At 36.9% G+C, this 18,377-nt stretch overlaps 1 protein-coding gene across 3 annotated transcripts; it reads left to right on the top strand.

The window, feature by feature from the left end:
* Positions 1-121: 121 nt before the first annotated feature.
* Positions 122-18,030, top strand: LOC127446645 (nuclear factor interleukin-3-regulated protein-like). Of its 3 annotated transcripts, XM_051707739.1 has the most exons (3): positions 122-2,146; positions 9,316-9,360; positions 14,510-18,030. In XM_051707739.1, the coding sequence occupies exon 3, from the start codon at positions 14,647-14,649 to the stop codon at positions 15,775-15,777; it is 1,131 nt and encodes a 376-aa protein (XP_051563699.1). In that variant the 5' UTR covers positions 122-2,146; positions 9,316-9,360; positions 14,510-14,646; the 3' UTR covers positions 15,778-18,030. The 3 variants fall into 3 exon arrangements, with proteins under 3 accessions (XP_051563699.1, XP_051563700.1, XP_051563698.1); XM_051707740.1 differs by lacking the exons at positions 122-2,146; positions 9,316-9,360 and adding an exon at positions 9,385-9,406; XM_051707738.1 differs by lacking the exons at positions 122-2,146; positions 9,316-9,360 and adding an exon at positions 13,629-13,884 and having other exon boundaries at positions 14,510-18,029.
* The last annotated feature ends 347 nt before the right edge of the window (positions 18,031-18,377 follow it).

The following is an 18,377-nucleotide window of genomic DNA, read 5'->3' as shown; positions in this document are numbered from 1 at the left end:
CATACAGGGTCCCCAGTCATGGAAAACCTGGAAATATGGTCATATTATATATATATATATATATATATATATATATATATATATATATATATATATATATACACACTACCGGTCAAAAGTTTTGAAACACTTACTCATTCTTTATAATAATTTTTATTTTATTTTTTAATCACATTTTAGAATAATAGTAAAGTCATCAAAACTATGGAATAACATAAATGGAAATATGGGAATTATGTTGTGACTAAACAAAATCCCAAATAAATCAAAACTGTGTTATATTTTAGCATCTTCAAAGTAGTCACCCTTTGCCTAGAATTTTCAGAAATGTACTCTTGACATTTTCTCAACCAACTTCTTGAGGTATCACCCTGGGATGCTTTTTAAACAGTATTGAAGGAGTTCCCATCTATGTTGGACACTTAATGGCTGCTTTTCTTTATTTGGTCCAAGTCATCAATTTCACAAACTTTTTTTTTTTTTTTTATTATTACATTTTAGTTTTATAATGAAATAAATTAATATGGTGGCACAATTATATTTTTATCTACAAAACTCATTTCAAACATTTAAGCATACACCTTCAGATCAAAAGATTTTTAAGATCATGAGAAATATTTCAGTCAAGTGTTTCAAAACTTTTGACCAGTAGTGTATTTATATATATGTGGACACAGTCCACATACAGTGCTGTGGAAAAGTATTTGCCCACATCTTGATTTCTTCTGTTTTTGTGTACAGTATATCTCATACTAAATTGTTTCAAAAATTCAAACAAAATCTAACATAAAACAAAAGCAATCTGAGTAAATACAAAATACATTTTTATTTTTATTTTATTACCCTTTTCTCCCCAATTTGGAATGCCCAATGCGCTCTAAGTCCTTGTGGTGGCGTAGTGACAAATCTCAGTTGCCTCTGCGTCTGAGACTGTCAATCACGTGGCTTGTTGAGCACGTTACCGTGGAGACATAGCATGTGTGGAGGCTTCACGCTATTCTCCGCGGCATCCACGCTCAACTCACCACGCTCCCCACCGAGAGCGAGAACCACATTATGGCGACCACGAGGAGGTTGTCCCATGTGACTCTACCCTCCCTAGCAACCAGGCCAATTTGGTTGCTTAGGAGACCTGGCTGGAGTCACTCAACACGCCCTGGATTCGAACTCACGACTCCAGGGGTGGTAGTCAGCAAGTTATCCAATACCAACTGGGCCTGTGTAAAAAAGTATTTGCCCCTTAGTTATTAAATCTGCAAATCTATGAAACTGCATTCATAAAGAGGTTCAGCTGGATTAGACACACCCAGGCCTGATTACTGCCAGCCCTGTTCAATCAAATCAACTCCTAAACTTTTTCAGCAGCATGAAGTTGGCTAAAAGGTCTCACCCAGTAGCACACTATGCCAAGGTCGAAAGAAATTCCAGAAATGATGAGGAAAAGGGGATTGAAATACATCAGTCTGAGAAGGGTTACAAAGCTATTTCAAAGGCTCTGGGACTCCAAAGAACCACTGTGAGAGCCATTATCTCCAAATGGAGAAAACTTGACACAGTAGTGAACCTTCCCAGAAGTGGCCGACCTTCCAAAATTCCTCCAAGAGCACAGCGACGACTCATCCAGAAAGTCACAAAAAAGCCAAGGACAACATCTAAGGAACTGCAGGCCTCTCTCGCATCAATAAAGGTCACTGTTCATGACTCCACTATCAGAAAGACACTGGCCAAAAATGCCATCCATGGAAGTGCGAGGTGAAAATCACTGCTAACTCAGAAGAACATTAAGTCTTTTCTGAATTTTGCCAAAATACCCCTTGATGATCCTCAAACCTTTTGGGAGAATGTTCTGTGGACTGATGAGTCGAAAGTGGAACAGTTTGGAAGACAGGGGTCCCGTTACATTTGGTATAAATCAAACACAGAATGACACAAAAAAGACATCATACCTACGATCAAGCATGGTGGTGGTAGTGTGATGGTGTGGGGATGCTTTGCTGCTTCAGAGCCAGGGTGACTTGCACTAATTGAAGGAAACTTTCTGCTCTCTACCAGAAAATCTTAAAGGAGAACGTTCGGCCATCAGTCCGTGAGTTGAAGCTCAAGCACAACTGGATTATGCAGCAAGACAATGATCCAAAGCATAGGAGTAAGTCCACCTCTGAATGGTTCAAAATAAGCTAAATTAATGTTTTGGAGTGGCCTAGTCAAAGTCCTGACTTGAACCCGACTGAGATGCTGTGGCAGCACCTTAAATGGGCAGTTCATGCTAGAAATGATCAGCTATTAAGTTTAAGGGGGGCAGTTAGTTTTTCACATGGGTGATATAGGTGTTGGATAAATGTTTTGCTTCAATAACAAAAAAATAAATAAAAAAAAATTAAAAAAAAAAGAAAACATTTGAAAACTGTTTTTGTGTTTACTCAGGTTGCCTTTGTTTTATGTTAGATGTCGTATGAATATCTAAAAAGACCTATTTAGTATGAAAAATACACAAAAAAATAAGAAATCAGGATGGGGGCAAATACTTTTCCACAGCACTGTACATATATAATAAATAGCTTCTACTCAGAAATGTACGTATTTATGACATTTTTAGCTTTATTTGATTTGCATTAATGTGTACAACACAAAATATTAATTAGAAGCCGAACTTAGAGTGATACATAATGTAAAATAATAATTGTAAGTTTAAGTACTACTAACTCAAATGATCAAGTGCAGAATTGAGGTTGTGGGGAATACCCATGTACCTTTAGCTCGAATAATTTAAGCCTGTATGTTTGGTCAAAAGGAACTTTTGGGAGCATTTAATAAGATGTTATTAAGAATTGCTAGAGATTTTAGCTCTTTTTAGTATTATTGATGTTGTTTTACTGTAGTTATTTTCATGTAAAATCACCATTAGGGTGATTAGAGTTCACTTCGGTAAAGTTGGATCCTGTTCAATCCATGAAATTTTTCATTGCGTTTGTGAATGTGTTTAGCTAATGTGCAGCTTTATCTGCACTTCTTTGGTGAATCAGCTTTAATGACTGACCTTAGTTATTATTTTCTTATACACCAATTAATGTAAGTAGAAACAATAATATAAAAGTTTATTTGAAACAACATACTATTAGTTGTTAAATCTTATTTGTGTGACATACCTTTTCATGTAAATAAAGTTGAATAAACTGATACATTTGTGCATAACTAACAAAGGTTTTCTAGTTATGCTGACATAAACATCGTTATGATAATGAAGTTAAAATATTGGGACCCACTTTTTACTAGTGTCTTTAACTACTACTTAAGTAATTGATTCAATGTATTTATTATGTACATACAGTACGTGTTGTTGCATTGTACTTACATTGCATTGCATGTTGTTGCATTGCCTGCTGACACAGCTCCGTCCACTGGACTGGATCTGGTGCCCCCTTTTTAGTAAGATCAATTAGCGGGCTGGTGACGGTCGAATAAATAGGCGAAAACCTACGATAATAGCCAGTCAGCCCCAGGAACTGTCTCACCTCCTTTTAGGTCTTAGGTCTCGAGAAGGCTGCAATCACTGTGGTCTTATCAATTTGGGGTCGCACCTGTCCATGACTCAAGTGGAAGCCCAGATACTGTACTTCCACCCGTCCAACTGCACACTTCTTAGGGTTTGCCGTGAGTCCCGCCCATCTCAACAACTTCAGAACAGCCCTTAGATGCTACAGGTGCAGCTGTCAATCATTACTATAAATAATGATGTCTTCCAGATAGACAGCGGCGTAAGCGGTGTGCGGTCTGAGGATTCTATCCATGAGCCGCTGAAATGTAGCCGGGCCCCGAACAAACCGAAAAGAAGGGTGACAATTTGGTGTAAGCCAAATGGTGTGGAAAATGCAGTTTTTTCATGGGACATGGGAGTTCAGTGAGCCACGCCTAACCAATCGAGTAGTTCATCAGTCCAAGGCATCGGGTACGCATCAAATATAGACACCGCACTGACTTTTCTATAATCCACACAAAACCGGACCGAGCCATCACTCTTCAGAACCATCACCATCGGGCTGGCCCATTCACTGTGGGATTCTTCTATTACCCCCATATCTAACATGTCCTTTAATTCTTCACAACAACTTTTTTTTGTGCTCGGGTAACCGGTAGGGACGACTGCGTATCACTACCCCTGGAGTCGTTTCAATGTGGTGTTCTATGAGATTCATACGACCGGGAAGAGGCGAGAACATGTCGGAGAATTCTCCTTGCAACCTCACTGACTTGTGACAGTGAGAGGTGGTCTCCGCAAGTGACCATGGTTACTCGATCGGTGGCTTTTAAGTTCACTCCGGTCCGAACTCCTCCCTCTCCGGGACCACCGCCGCCAAAGTCACGGGGACCACCTCTCTCCACGGTTTTAGGAGATTGAAGTGGTAAATCTAACGTTCTCCGCCTCTATCCATTCATTTAACCTCATAATCAATTTCCCAAACTCACCGTGTGATGTCAAAGGGCCTTTGCAACTTGGCCACTAAATTGGCGAGAAATTTAGAGCTCAATGTGGGGAGTAATACAAGGACTTTATCTCCCGGTGCAAATTCCCATAGCCGAGTACCCTTATTATACAACCGGCTTTGACATTCTTGAGCCTGGAGCAAATTCTCCTGTGTTAATTGCCCCAGTGTGTGGAGTTTCGCTCTCAGGTCAAGAAATTATTGAATTTCATTTTTGCTGTTTGATGGTCCCTCCTCCCAATTTTCCCATAGGACGTCAAGCACGCCGCATGGTCGATGCCCATACAATAATTCAAATAGGGAGAACCCCGTGAAGGCTTGCGGAACCTCTCGAACTGTAAATAATAGGAGCTCGAACCACTTGTTCCAATTTTGAGTGTCTTTCGTGCACAAACTTACGACAATGAATATTCTGTCATAATTTTCTGATTAACAGTTTTTATTGATGTATACAATTAGCAAAGAAAAGCAAAACATATATTCACAGATTTAAAATTAAAATTTAAAGTATTTGCGTTTAATTACAGTACATCTGTAGTTACACTGCTAACCCTACCCCTAAACTTACCCATACCTCAACCTCAGTAGCAGCAAACGTAAATCTTGTGAGAATTTTGCAGAAGAACATGAAGTTACAAAATAAGTACATTGTATTATATGTAGGATATTTGTTAGTACATAGTAGTTAAAGACACTTAATATAAAGTGGGACCAAAGACTGGATATAACTTTATACAGATAAGGTTAGTAAGAGATTTTAATCACACTAAAATCATGTTAATAAGTTCTTTACATCTTGTGGCTATACTGTTGGTACAGTGTATATTTTAATGTTTATGGACTGGCCCCATTCACTAACAGTACATCTCAGTGCCTTTACTGTGAGTTTTGCTTTTGTTAAATAAATGAGGGACAAGTCAAAATTATTTTTGTAGTAATCAACATTATGCCACAAATTCTGTCCAGTAATCATAAACAACTGCAAAGAAGTGTCAGAGCTGAACTTTTAATGGGCAAATTTGTCTTACACATTTAACATAGTGAGTTCCATTTATTTCAAGTGCTGTAAATGAATCAATTAATTGAAATGATCACTACGGTGTTTAACCCCATTACTTAAAAGGCCTAGAACAGAATCATGAAATATATAAAAATGAACACAACATGGGTACGTAAAAGACAGAAATTTACTATAGGATCTACAGTGGCAAGAAAAGTATGTGAACCCTTTGGAATTACCAGCATTTATGTATAAATTTGTCTTAAAATCTGGCTTGATCTTCATCTAAGTGACAATAATGAATAAACACAATCTGTATTAACTAATAACACACAAATGATTGTATTGTTCTTGCACATACTGAATACATCATTCTAACATTCTTGTACAAACTGAATACATCATTCAAACATTCACTGTGTAGGTTGGAAAATGTATGTGAACCCCTAGGCTAATAATCTCAACAAAAGCTAATTAGAGTCAGGAGTTGGCAAACCTGGCATCCAATTATTGAAATGAGATTGGAGGTGTGGGTTAGAGCAACTTTGACTTACAAAAAGCACTTAAACATTTTTGAGTTTGTTATTCACAAGAAGGATCTGATGATGTGGACCATGCCTTGCAAAAAAGAGGTCTGAGAAGACCTACAATCATTTTTGCAGAAATGTTGCTTTGCATAAAGCTGGATAGGAATACAAAGTTATCTCTAAGAGCTAAGATATTTATCTGTCCACAGTTAGGCAAATTGTCTGTAAATAGAGACTATTTAGTACTATGGCTACTCTCCCTAGAAGTGGCCATCCAGCCAAGATGACTCAAAGAGCACACTGTTGAATGCTTAATGAAGTAAAAAAGAACCCTAGAGTGACAGCTGAAAATTTGAAGGAATCAGTTATTAAATCCAAGGGTTCACCTACTTTTTCCACAGCACTGTGAATGTTTAAAGGGATGTGTTCAATAAAGACATGAAAGATTATAATTGATTGTGTGTTGTTAGCTTAAGCACATTGTGTTTGTCTATACATGTGACTTGATGAAGATGGGATCACATTTTATGACCAATTAATGCAAAAAACAGCTAAGGGTTCACATATTGTTTCTTGCCACTATACATTTAAAATATTTTTGTCCTGAGCAATGGTTAATGTCTGAGTCTGACCCTGATGAAAAAGTATTAAAACCCTGACCATAACCATAAACAAGGTTGTTGGTCATAGTTAGGCCATAGTTGGTTTACAATGTTAAACCCATATTTGGTTGGATACAACTGAGATTAGCAGCCTGAGATTAAACTGGGTTATGGCCTGAGTTTCCGACATGCGTCACAAACTCATGTGATCAGTAAGAGAGCATATGAGGACACAATGAGTGTATATTACACCCATTTGAGAGGCAAATCAGGAGGAAACTGGATGGTAGCTGACTGTTAGCTCATATTTTTATTTATTTTTTTGCAGCTGGATGATAAAAATTACGAATTTAAAAACATACTACTTCTGTTAAATCATGGTGGCACATTGCTATGCATAATAAGATAATTGTAAAGAAAGTTATGATGTTAAACAGAGATCAGTGATCCAGACTGAAAAAAAAGGAAGGGAGACAGGAGGAAGAGGGAAAGGAGAGGCCAATACAGGTCACTCATTAGCCTTTATGAGAAGCTCACCAAATGCAACACAACAACACCATAAGATCAAAGTTTTCTGACTTTTAGTTGTCTGTTAGATCTAAAACTTTACTTTTAGGCTTTTCACTTTTTTTAAGTCTCTCTCTTCAAGGAACATTATTAAGGTCATTGTCAAAACATCCACTACAATATAATGAAATATTTGCAATTTATTTACTTAAGATAACAGTGTATCTCAAAGAGAAATGTGAATGTCTAGCAATCCATGTCACCTTTGCTTATCTGACTTCCTTTGTTACTTGTGAAACCATTGTGGTTACGCAATTACAGTTACTTGGCTATCATGGTAGGCATGTCCTTATTTCATTACCTAATAGATCTATTGACAAAAAGCTGAAGCTTGGTATCTTGGTTAATTTTCCTGCGTGCCTGCCTTGCGTGTCTAGAGCCTTAGACTTAAAATCTTACTCGGAGCAAGGGGATGCAGAACGACCTACAGCGGTACTGGGATTGGCAACTGGCACTCTCTGCAATTAAAATAATAATAATTATGTAATAAATCAATAACCTCTTGCTTGATCTAAACAAAATAGGTGTCATTTTAAAGCTTAGACTCTAAGCTTTAAAATGAATTTGCTGACAAATTTGAACTGTTTTACACAAATAATTTGTAAATTTGTTATCACCACAATTATATTCAGAGTTGGTACAAACATAAAAAGATGAGAAAAAAAACATGTGTTATATATTGTTGGAAAGGTCTAAATTAGTAAAATGTAATGAGCAAATGTGTTTTACTCAGAGACCAATCTGCAGTGAGTATTACTGACACACATAAATATAATAAACAGGAGTATCTTTTTGTCACATTTTTCCTTAATATTTCCTGAAACATACATATAACATAGACAATGACATATTGTAACTTACAGCAGACTAACCCGATTCAAACGAGCCCAAACACAACAAAATATTATAAGTAGATCTTGAAATAGTTCTCAAAGAGTGTACATGGAAAGACGATGCACAAAAGAGCCTCAACACACATTGTGTGTGTGTTTGTGTGTGTGTGTGTATGTGTTTTGTATGTGTGCACATGTCCGAGGACTTTGTGTCTGCAAACACACATCCACATATGTGCTCATCTAAAGGACTGAGATGCTCCTGAACACTTAATATTTCTGTTTTTTGTAGTCTAATCCATTCATTTCCAATGGTCACTTTAGACCGGGAGCACCACAGGTGTAACAAAGTGTAATAAAACCAATAAAACTGTATGAAAATGATCTAAAAACATTTTGTGTGTTCAGATGCCCTGTGTAAACAAAGTCATGGATTTTTATTCCAACTGGATGAAATAAACTACAGTTTTCAGAAAAAAAATAAATAAAAAAAAGAAAGAAAAAGTTAAACGGTCAGTTTTGTCTGGAACACAATATAAAGTTAAAGTCATAATCATGGAGATTAGTTTTTCTTCTAACAAAGGGGGGCCTTGTTTAATCCAAGATATTGAATTTTAAATAAACTGTACTAGGGTGACAATACGTCCTCTTTTACCCGAGCATGTCCTTTTTTTCAGACCTGAAAAATTGCACCAACAGTGTCAAGAAGAAAAAAGGTCACCAATGCTTCACCTTGCATGTAATTGTCTTCTTCTATTTACTCTCTATGCTAAAATGCATTCAAGCATATTGAATATGTAAGGACCTGTTTAAAAATAATATGACTGTAGTAAGTTCACTTAAAAACATTCATTTTTAACCACGAAATATATATATAAATTCACACTATGGGCTGCTGACTGAATGCAAGCAGCAGTGAGGGAGATAGTAGGTATTGACATCGCTCTGTCCTCAACTCACCCTGCGATATCTGTTCTAGGGCAGTGTGGGTGGGTGGGTGTGTGTGTGTGTGTGTGTGTGTGTGTGTGTGTGTGTGTGTGTGTGTGTGTGTGTGTGTGTGTGGAGGCTCAGTGCATTCAGAAACTCCCTTAATGTGCTTAAGCCAACTGAGACGTCACAGGCCACAGCAGGGCATGTACCCAGCCTAGCCTGCAGTAAGAGCACTACTCTTGAAGCACTAAAAGTGATTTAATTGCTCTTCATTTGAGACAACAATGGAAAAAAATCATACACATCTATCACTCAAGCATATAAAGCTGTACTGAAATGCACCCACAAATTATATGCATAATTTCTCTGTTTCAGCCAACATGATCGCATTCTGTGCACGTTCTGACAACACAATGTGAGGTAAACTAATGTATGAGAATGTCAGACTCTACAACTCCACTACTAGGTAACTGGATGACATACAACAATGAGACTAATATTAGCCATAGTATTTGCTTACAAAAAAAGAAAACAATTTCCAGGAATAACCTGAAGTGCTCTGGATTTTACAATCATTTAAGTACATGATCAAATCTGCATGCTGTTTGGTTGCCCACACATGCTGCATTAGTTAAGGGCAAAGGTTCTTTGAGGTAAAAAACAGACTAATGGTTGTATCTCTGACAGACTGATAGAAATTAGCATGTTGCTTTGTTACTTTGGTAACTCAATGAAGAGCTGCTGTAAAAAGGGTCTTTATGATGTTTATCACTGGCTGCCTGAGGACACAGACAGAGCAATTGCAAGAAAAGGCATCTGTTGTGCTGTATATAAAAGGCTTGATACTTTATTATCAGTGTATTTGTCTTTTCTAGGATTTGTATAATTTTCCTAATTAATTAACAATGCAAATGATGAATAGTTAAGCTCTAAAGATCATAATGCATTCTGTGCATTAGTGACTGGCAGGCAAACAAAAACAGTATTATTTCAAAACAGATTTCACTCCATGCCAAAATTATTGGATCAGAATTATTTGAAACAGGCAATCATTCTAAAAAATCGTAAACAACAAGAAATCCAAAGGTCTTTTATTAATTGTCTGCAGAAAGTACAGCGTGCTCTGAGGGTCGGTAAGGAGCTCTTATGGATTACAGATCAGCAAAATCGCTGCTCATAAGCTCTAAGTCACATTCTCCATTCAGCATGTCTAATACCACAAGTTCTGGTTCATTAGGTTAAATGAAATTCTGCTATATAAAAAAAAAAATTATGTTGCTTGAGGTTGTCATTGCAGGTGAACTCTTTCAATGAAATACAATTCCTTAGGATTCAGAAAGGTTCCTTAGGGTTATTGCAATTATTCCAGATATACTGGCATTTACAATGTGTAGAGTGATACAATTCAGACCTTGCACTGAATTCAACAGACAACTGTTGCACAAGGTTACAGTGAGGCACTTACAATGGAAGTGAATGGGGACACTTTTTGGAGGGTTTAAAGGCAGAAATGTGAAGCTTATTATTTTATAAAACTACTTAAATTCTTCTGTTAAAACTTGTGTATTATTTAAGCTGTAAAGTTATTTAAATTATCGTATTTACAGTCATTTTAGGGTTTTCGAATTTACAGTGGATTTACGTTGTCATGGCAACAAAGTTGTAAAACTGAATATAACTTTAAACAGAAAATGTTAGTAAGTGATTTTATCACACTAAAATCATGTTAATAAGAATATTGTTTATGTCTTGTGGCTTTACTTTTGAAATAGAAACATATTTTAACATTTACAGATTGGCACCATTCACTTCCATTCTACTGTAAGTCCTTCACTGTAAACCAGATTTTTGCTTTTTTTAAAGAAAAGGAGGGGCAAGTCAAAATTTATTTTTTGGTATTCAACATTATGCCGCAAATGCTGTCGATTAAGCTTAACTTGTACTTAACCAAGAATATTCCTTTAAGCAACACTTAAATATAAGTATAGCTTATCATTGCACTAGAAAATAGAATATCAAACCAAATCGCATTTGTTTTAAAAGAAGGATGGCACAAGCACAATTTTCAATCAAACCATTTCACATAAAGTGTGTTAAAGGGGTAATGACATGAGGAATAACATTTTCCTTGATCTTTTGTCATATAAGAGGCCATTAGCCACGTTTCCACTATCAAGCCAAATGATGGCGTGCTAGTGCATGCCTCATCGTGCCTCCTCGGGGCCAATGGCCAATGGCCTTTGGTCTGCCGATTACCCTTAAGCCAAACAAGGCCAACTGGGGATTGAGGTGGGGTCAGTGTCAAAGGTGGAGTTTCGCTGAGTCAGGTCAGAGGTTTCAGCATCAAGATTGTCGAGCCTGGCAGGTTGTGTATCCAGCACACAATGGTACAGGTCCAGGAAAAAAAAAAATTGCTGGCAAAGTACAAATCCGTTAAAACACACAATAGACAAAGCGGTGCCAAAAAGAAGAATTTTCCATAGTTCGAGATCATGGACGGTGTGCTGGGTCATCGTCCCGCTTTAAGTAGAGAGACCACTCCCCAAGGAGCCACACCATTGCAGTTACAGTCGGTGAGTTGTCAACGCTAACTTATCTTACTAGCTAGCTAATGTTTACATATGATATAAATAGATAACATGATACCTCAGCGACTCAAAGACTCTTTTTCTACTTCCTCCACATTGTGATGTCACACTGTGGTAGACATTCGCATCTGACCGCCTCCACAACAACACATCAACACCTACTTTACCTTATCACTTCCATAGCACGCCAAGTAGTGGTGAGCAGTGAGATGGCAAGGGGTGAGCAGGTCAGTCAAAAGCAGAAAACCAATCATAACAGTGGCCATTTACTATCAAGTCTTAAAGAAGAAGGAGCACCAAAACCGAGCGTTTCCGACAGAGGGTCAGAATGAGGGTGGAACATTAACATGATTTACGAATATATGATGGTTTTTGTGCAAAATAATAATAATAATAAAAACAATTACTAATAGGGTACAACAGGGCTAAAGGCACACCTTAAGGAAAATTTGCTTTTTTCTGGTCAAAGTGTATCAACATTGAAAAAAATACATAAAAAAAAAAAAAAAAGAACAATTTTCCCACATTTGGAGTAAAAGGCCCCCAGGGCGGGGTTAAAGTGATATTGTGTAAATATAGGGACAAGATTTCTAAGGCAAAAATTTTCAATCAAGGTAAATACTTTTGAGACTGCAAGATGCTTTTCTGAGTTACAAATTAAGATTCTACTTATTCAAAATAAACTTCAGAAATGGGTTAACCATTTTCTGTTAATTTTAATAAAATGTATAATTTCATAACATCTATAAACAAATTAATCTCCATGTGATTGAATCAGTCAATGTGAGCCCACTTTGAGCATTTTTCATAACAAATCTATTCGCCCTTCTTAAGAAAAACAATGTTTTTAAGGGGGACTTTAGCCCCTGCAACAGGGTCTGTTTTTTTTTTTACCCCAAATACATTCCTTTCACTTATTGGACAGTTATTAAAAACATTTGATTTAATCACTTTAGAGCAAAAATGAAAATGACAAATAAGTATTTTTTCTAAAAATGAATTTGATAATTTCAGAGATTCTCATTAGCTACATAAATTTGCAACATTTATTAAATATTAGATTAAATTAACTTAAAATCAAACTTTAGGCATTGCACGCAATGATCTCATGGAACAGGAATATTTTGCAGTGTACTGTAACAAACAGGTGTTAAGGAAAGTACTGTGGTAGTTTTTGTTACTGTTTAACTCGGGGGCCTTTAGCCCATAGTACCCTATTATAAGTGAACCTAAAGAAACATATTAAAATAATAAAATAAAAAAGGGCATGTCTTGATCCCTTTAAGTTTGAAAAAGTGTGTAAACTTGAGGGGAACTGACTTAAATATACATCCAGTGAAAATGACCTTGAAACTAGTGGTTAAATGTAATTGCAAAAATGGCTCAGAAAAGGGAAATTAGTTCTGAGAAAAGCTTTAGCATTATTTGTTTGCAGCTGCCACTTTGTTTAATATTTTGTTCTCTAATGCAATGGCATTCATACATTTATAATTGTCGCCAGCGACATTTCTGTAAGTGTTATAAGTGGGCGCTTAGGGCCCTGAGCCACCAGGGGGCCCTGGAAAGCAAGGTACATTTATTTTTACATTTATTTTTAAATATACTAAAAGCATCCAGTGCAGCTGTTATGGCTCACTTAACTGTTAAGAAGGAAAGGGAGAATGTAACTGCAATTCATGGGTGGGCCTGGATCTTCAAAGTAGGATTTCGCTTGAGTGGTGCTAAAGTATTCATATATTTATTGTAGCCACTTTATTTTAATTAAATTATTATTTTCTATTAATTCTTGTATACTTATTTGCTCTATTATTGTTGTCTTTTCAAAAATCAATGAAGATATATATATATATAAATGGGCTATCAAGTATATGCTGTTCATTTGCATTGCAATACTCAGTATTTACTGATGTAACTGCTTTGTTTGCACTATAAAATTAGCACAAATGTGTGTCCTAAGATTACTGTACTGAGAACGCTGCTAAGCATTTGCATATTGCTGCCCTTTACAATGCGCTATAATCTTTTGAAACGAAGACAAAATGTAGTATGATGAATAGCTGTTGTGCAATGGCGTCTAATAGCACGGCTCTGTTATTAGAGTCGCAGGTTGGGCTGTATGACGCAGAGTTCAACGCGGGTGAGCTGACGCAAACTGAACCTTACAGAGGAAGAGAGAAATATGAGCGACGGTCTCTAGATGAGAATAGACCTGTTTGCTGATGAGACGGAGAAGGACGGCAGCAGTGCTTTTTTATAATGCAATGATTATTATAGCCTATCGCAATAAGATTTTCATCTGACCTACAACAGTTGCCGTGGGTGATTTTAAAATGTACAATTAAGCTTTTTACTGAAGGTAAGCAAATAATAAATTCTTAAAACTCTCTTTCTAACAGGAATTAGGTCATTTTTGACAGGGCTGTGATTGACAGAATGTCCACAATAGATCTCTAGACTATCTGTTCTTAGGACTTTGCCAATAATATCAGACTTTCAGATCATCAAGGATGAAAGAGTAACATAAAAAATTATAATCGATTTGTGACTGCATTTTGATTTCGCAACAGTTATTAAGGACTGGCACCATACTGAAATAGCTTAATAAGGGAATTACTTTAACCTAAATCTTTTATATATTTCAGATTAGTCGATTCAGTCCAAACCATGTGTCATCCCCATACATATATATATATATTAAGAGGTCCCTATTTGTTTATTTATATAGGACTACTTCTTTATCATGAGATAAAATTAGTATTTAAACCACAACATTCAAAAACTGCATCATTTTAATTGTTCCCTATGTTTTTCCATTTTTATGATTAAAGCTTGTTTTTTATCATTAGGTTTCATACTTGTGTAATTACAATATACATTTATTTTAAAAAGTGGCCATATTGCATAAATATTAATAATACAGGGTTATGTAATGTATGAGCGTTCATAAACACCTCAATTATTTGTTTGCTTTCAACCACTAGGAGGAGCTAAAGGTCTTCAGGACGGCACAGAACGTTTTTCAGCGCCAAAATTAACAAGCAAAGCACTGTGACTGTGTTATCATTCATCAGGTCCCAGACTCTTTGTAAATCACCACGGCGTAAGGGGCAAAAGCATCATGCTGGCAGAACACAATGTAACGTACCCTGAAGAGATACCTGATCCAGTCAGTCAGGATGGAGCTACATCCTTCACAGAAGAAACCATGTCCATTTTGACGTCCAGCAACATGCTAGCACGCTCTTTTCTCATCCATCCCAGAGGTTTGAGACGCAAAGAATGTTCTGAGACTGATGTCAGTAATACGCTGCGTCACAAGCGTGAGTTCATCACAACTGAGAAAAAAGATGAAGGTTACTGGGACAAACGCAAAAAGAACAATGAAGCTGCCAGGCGTTCGCGTGAAAAACGGAGGTTTAATGACATCGTGGTAGAGAACAAAGTTTTGGCTCTTCTTGAGGACAATGCACACCTGAAAGCTGAGTTATTGGCACTTAAGTTCCAATTTGGTTTGATTAAAGACCCCACAGATTCACTCACACCGACCCGGTCATCTGGTTCATGCACCCAACCATTTCCAGCAACACGCTACTACTGCCCCAATTCAAACTCACAACTCACTCATCGACACTCACTGACGGACTCACATCATGGTGGTTCAGATGGGGTGCAAAGCATTCGAGACAGGGTCAATGTGTCAGAAGACTCTGGGTTTTCCATCTCTGGGGGGTCAAGCATTGGGAGCCCAGAGTTTTCTGATGATGCTGTTGGAGAACCTCTTAGGGGATATCCTTACAGAGGTGGAGAGGAGACAGAATGTAAACTAAGTCCCTATATCACTCCAGTTGATACAAATTCATCAGATAGGGAGAAGTTAGTGTCAGTGTGGCAAGAGAACAGCATGAAAGGCCTTCCTCATAAATTGCGCTTTAAGACGCCAGGTGGAACGGAAGGTGAGGTTTTTCTTCCAGTGGAGATGGAAAAGAGTCTCTCTTCAACAATGGTAGGCCTACACCACTCCTCACAAGTTAGAGAACAATCTACAGCTGGGCGGACAGAGGGTTTATGGAGGCCACAACCACACACAATGCCACCGACAGGTTCAACACCACATCATAATTACCCTGCAATTCAGAGACATTGCTCAATGGAAAATGATGCTATTAGATCCCAGCTTAGTTCTTTGACAGAAGAAGTGGCCCAGCTTAAAAAGCTTGTCTCTCAAAGGCTTCTCCCCAAACTAAACTGAGATCAGAGACCTAGAGAGAACTTTGACCTATTTTCTTATAGTACCACACAAATACAATAAGCCAGCTAGTTGTTCACTGGGACCATCCAGAGTACATTTCCATTTGCCATTTTTGTCCACTTACTGTATCCACTATTGATTTTCAATACATACTGGAATAAATGAATATTTTTGTGAGATAAAAGCTATTAAACCATTCTCTTGCTTACTGTAATACTGTGTGTACTATTGTGTCTTGTGAATTGCTTATGCTTTAAGACATCAACTTGTTTAAGACTTCTTTAAAACTTTTAAATATGGCAATAAAATAACTTTTTAAGCCCATTCTGTTTTATTCAACAAGGTCTGTTTTTTTTTTTTTTTTATTTATAAAATTGTAAATGTTTATGTGCTTGCAAAGAAATAGTTCACCCAAAAATTACAATTCTGCCATAATTTATTAGTTCTCAATCCATATGCTGTTTTTTCTTTTTCTGTGGAACACAATAGAAGACATTTTTAAGAATCTTTACACAGCTCTTTTCCATATAACAACAGTTCATAGTGACCACAACATATGCCAGCTTAAAAAAAAAAGTAAAAAAAAAACCACTATAAAAAGTCATTACCACACATGCGCCATATTCCAAGTCTTCTGAAGATATACTAACTATAGCTTTGTGTGAGGAACAGACCGAAATTTAAGTTATGAGTAAATAATGACATATTTTTTTATTTTTTTATTTGGGGGTGAACTTCCTATAATTTATAGTGTATATAGCTTAAACAGGAAAGTAGAGGGAGAGAGGGGAAATAAGGCAATATGACCACACTGGAAATTGACATGCTTCTTCCGAAAGCTCATGTACCCTGAAATCAACCCCATTCAGCCAAATTACTGACACGCATCATCTCCCATCAGACATTTTTGCATTAATTCAAGCGTGAACACATTTCCCTCTAGCACTACTGATGCAACTTTAGAGACCAGACTGATCTCACAGTAAAATTGGAAACATTAGAATGACCTTTCCTATAGTTAAAATCGCTCAAAATGCGAAACACTGCCCCCAGTGGCCAAAGCAGTAAGTGTTGTTGGGTGTATGGGCACATGTGAGCTCCAAATTCCAGGTGAAATGTCCACAGAGGGGCGTCAAAAGTGAGTTGTAACAAGTTGTTTTCAGCTGTACAGGATGTAGTATAATGAAGAGGAATGCATATTTTATAAACTGTACACCTCAACCCAAACCTCAAAACTAAACATTACCATCAGTGGGGTAAAAATTTAATGTTAGGGGGTGCTGATTATGTGAACATGATTACCTCTTGATTTCAATGTGGGATTCGATCCCAAGTCTCCCACACTGCTGACGCTACACGCTTCAAATAAAATGGCAATTTTACACCACTGACGGTTAGGTTTAAGGTTGGGGTTTGGGTTAGGGGGTAGTTAATAAAATATGCATCTCTGGTGAATCTATTAAATAATTTAAAACTAAAAATACAACTTGCTGGCTTTTGGCACCACCCTGTTGACATTTCACCCGGAAATGGGCGCTCACATGTGTGTATATTTTCGACAACACTTCCAGCTTTAGACACTGCAGAGATTCCCATTTCGGTAAGCACAGACTGATTTAAGCAGCAAAACCTTCCACCTAATGTTGCCAAATTCACACTGTGATCAGTCTGAATGGGATTGGAACATGATAGTGGCTGAATTCAAACCTGCCTTTCCAATATGTGTCTCGAGCATGTGCACTACACAATGTGCCACAGCTCTGACTTTGTGTAATTAAAATAGTTGACACTGGCCTCTTGTGAAAGCAGAAGAACAAAACAGAGAACATCACAATGAAACAATAGAGGCTTATTTATGATGCTCTTTGATTTCTTTACATACCCAGATTCAAAGTCCACATCTGCCTACACTTATAAATAATAGCTAACACTCAACAGAAAATTAATTGTACATTTCAAAGCACTCCATGGAGTTACAGTTCACCCCTTGCAGAATCCGTAAAATGTCAAAAGCTTCTAAACTCAACTCTCTAAAGTTTCTCACCACAAGCTTCACACAACAACCTTCAAATATTAGCTGAAGACACACCTCATTCTTGGGCACTTAATTGATCCATAAATATAGACACTTCCTCTTGAAAAAGGAAACCCTATATTTGTTTACTTTTCCAGCTAATATTGTTGGCTCCTAAATGATATACTTGTGCTTGTCCTCATTTGTAATTCACTTTGGATAAAAGTGTCTGCTTGATTATTAAATGTAAATATTTATCTTTTTTTAAGAGTGGTCATTACAATTGTGTTGTTTTTATTTACTAAATGCATATATTTGCTAATAAATACAGATTCATTTCGTGAACTTGCATACACTGACATACAGAAGGTCTGAAAACATGGACAATGGCCATAAAAGTCAGATTTTGATTAAATCTCTTTAAGAACTCTGTTTCAAGTACATTTTACTCACTCTTTGTTAGTACATTTTACTGAAGCAAGGTAACACTGAATTAAGCCATGTAGCACATGATACACGCAAGCCTTCCATGGGGAAGCTTAATGCATGCTATATACTATAGTCTATTAGACAACATCACCTAGCT

Source organism: Myxocyprinus asiaticus, chromosome 9 (assembly GCF_019703515.2).
Source record: "Myxocyprinus asiaticus isolate MX2 ecotype Aquarium Trade chromosome 9, UBuf_Myxa_2, whole genome shotgun sequence".
NCBI classification, from domain to species: Eukaryota; Metazoa; Chordata; class Actinopteri; order Cypriniformes; family Catostomidae; genus Myxocyprinus; species Myxocyprinus asiaticus.
This window is presented reverse-complemented; position numbering and strand designations above follow the sequence as displayed.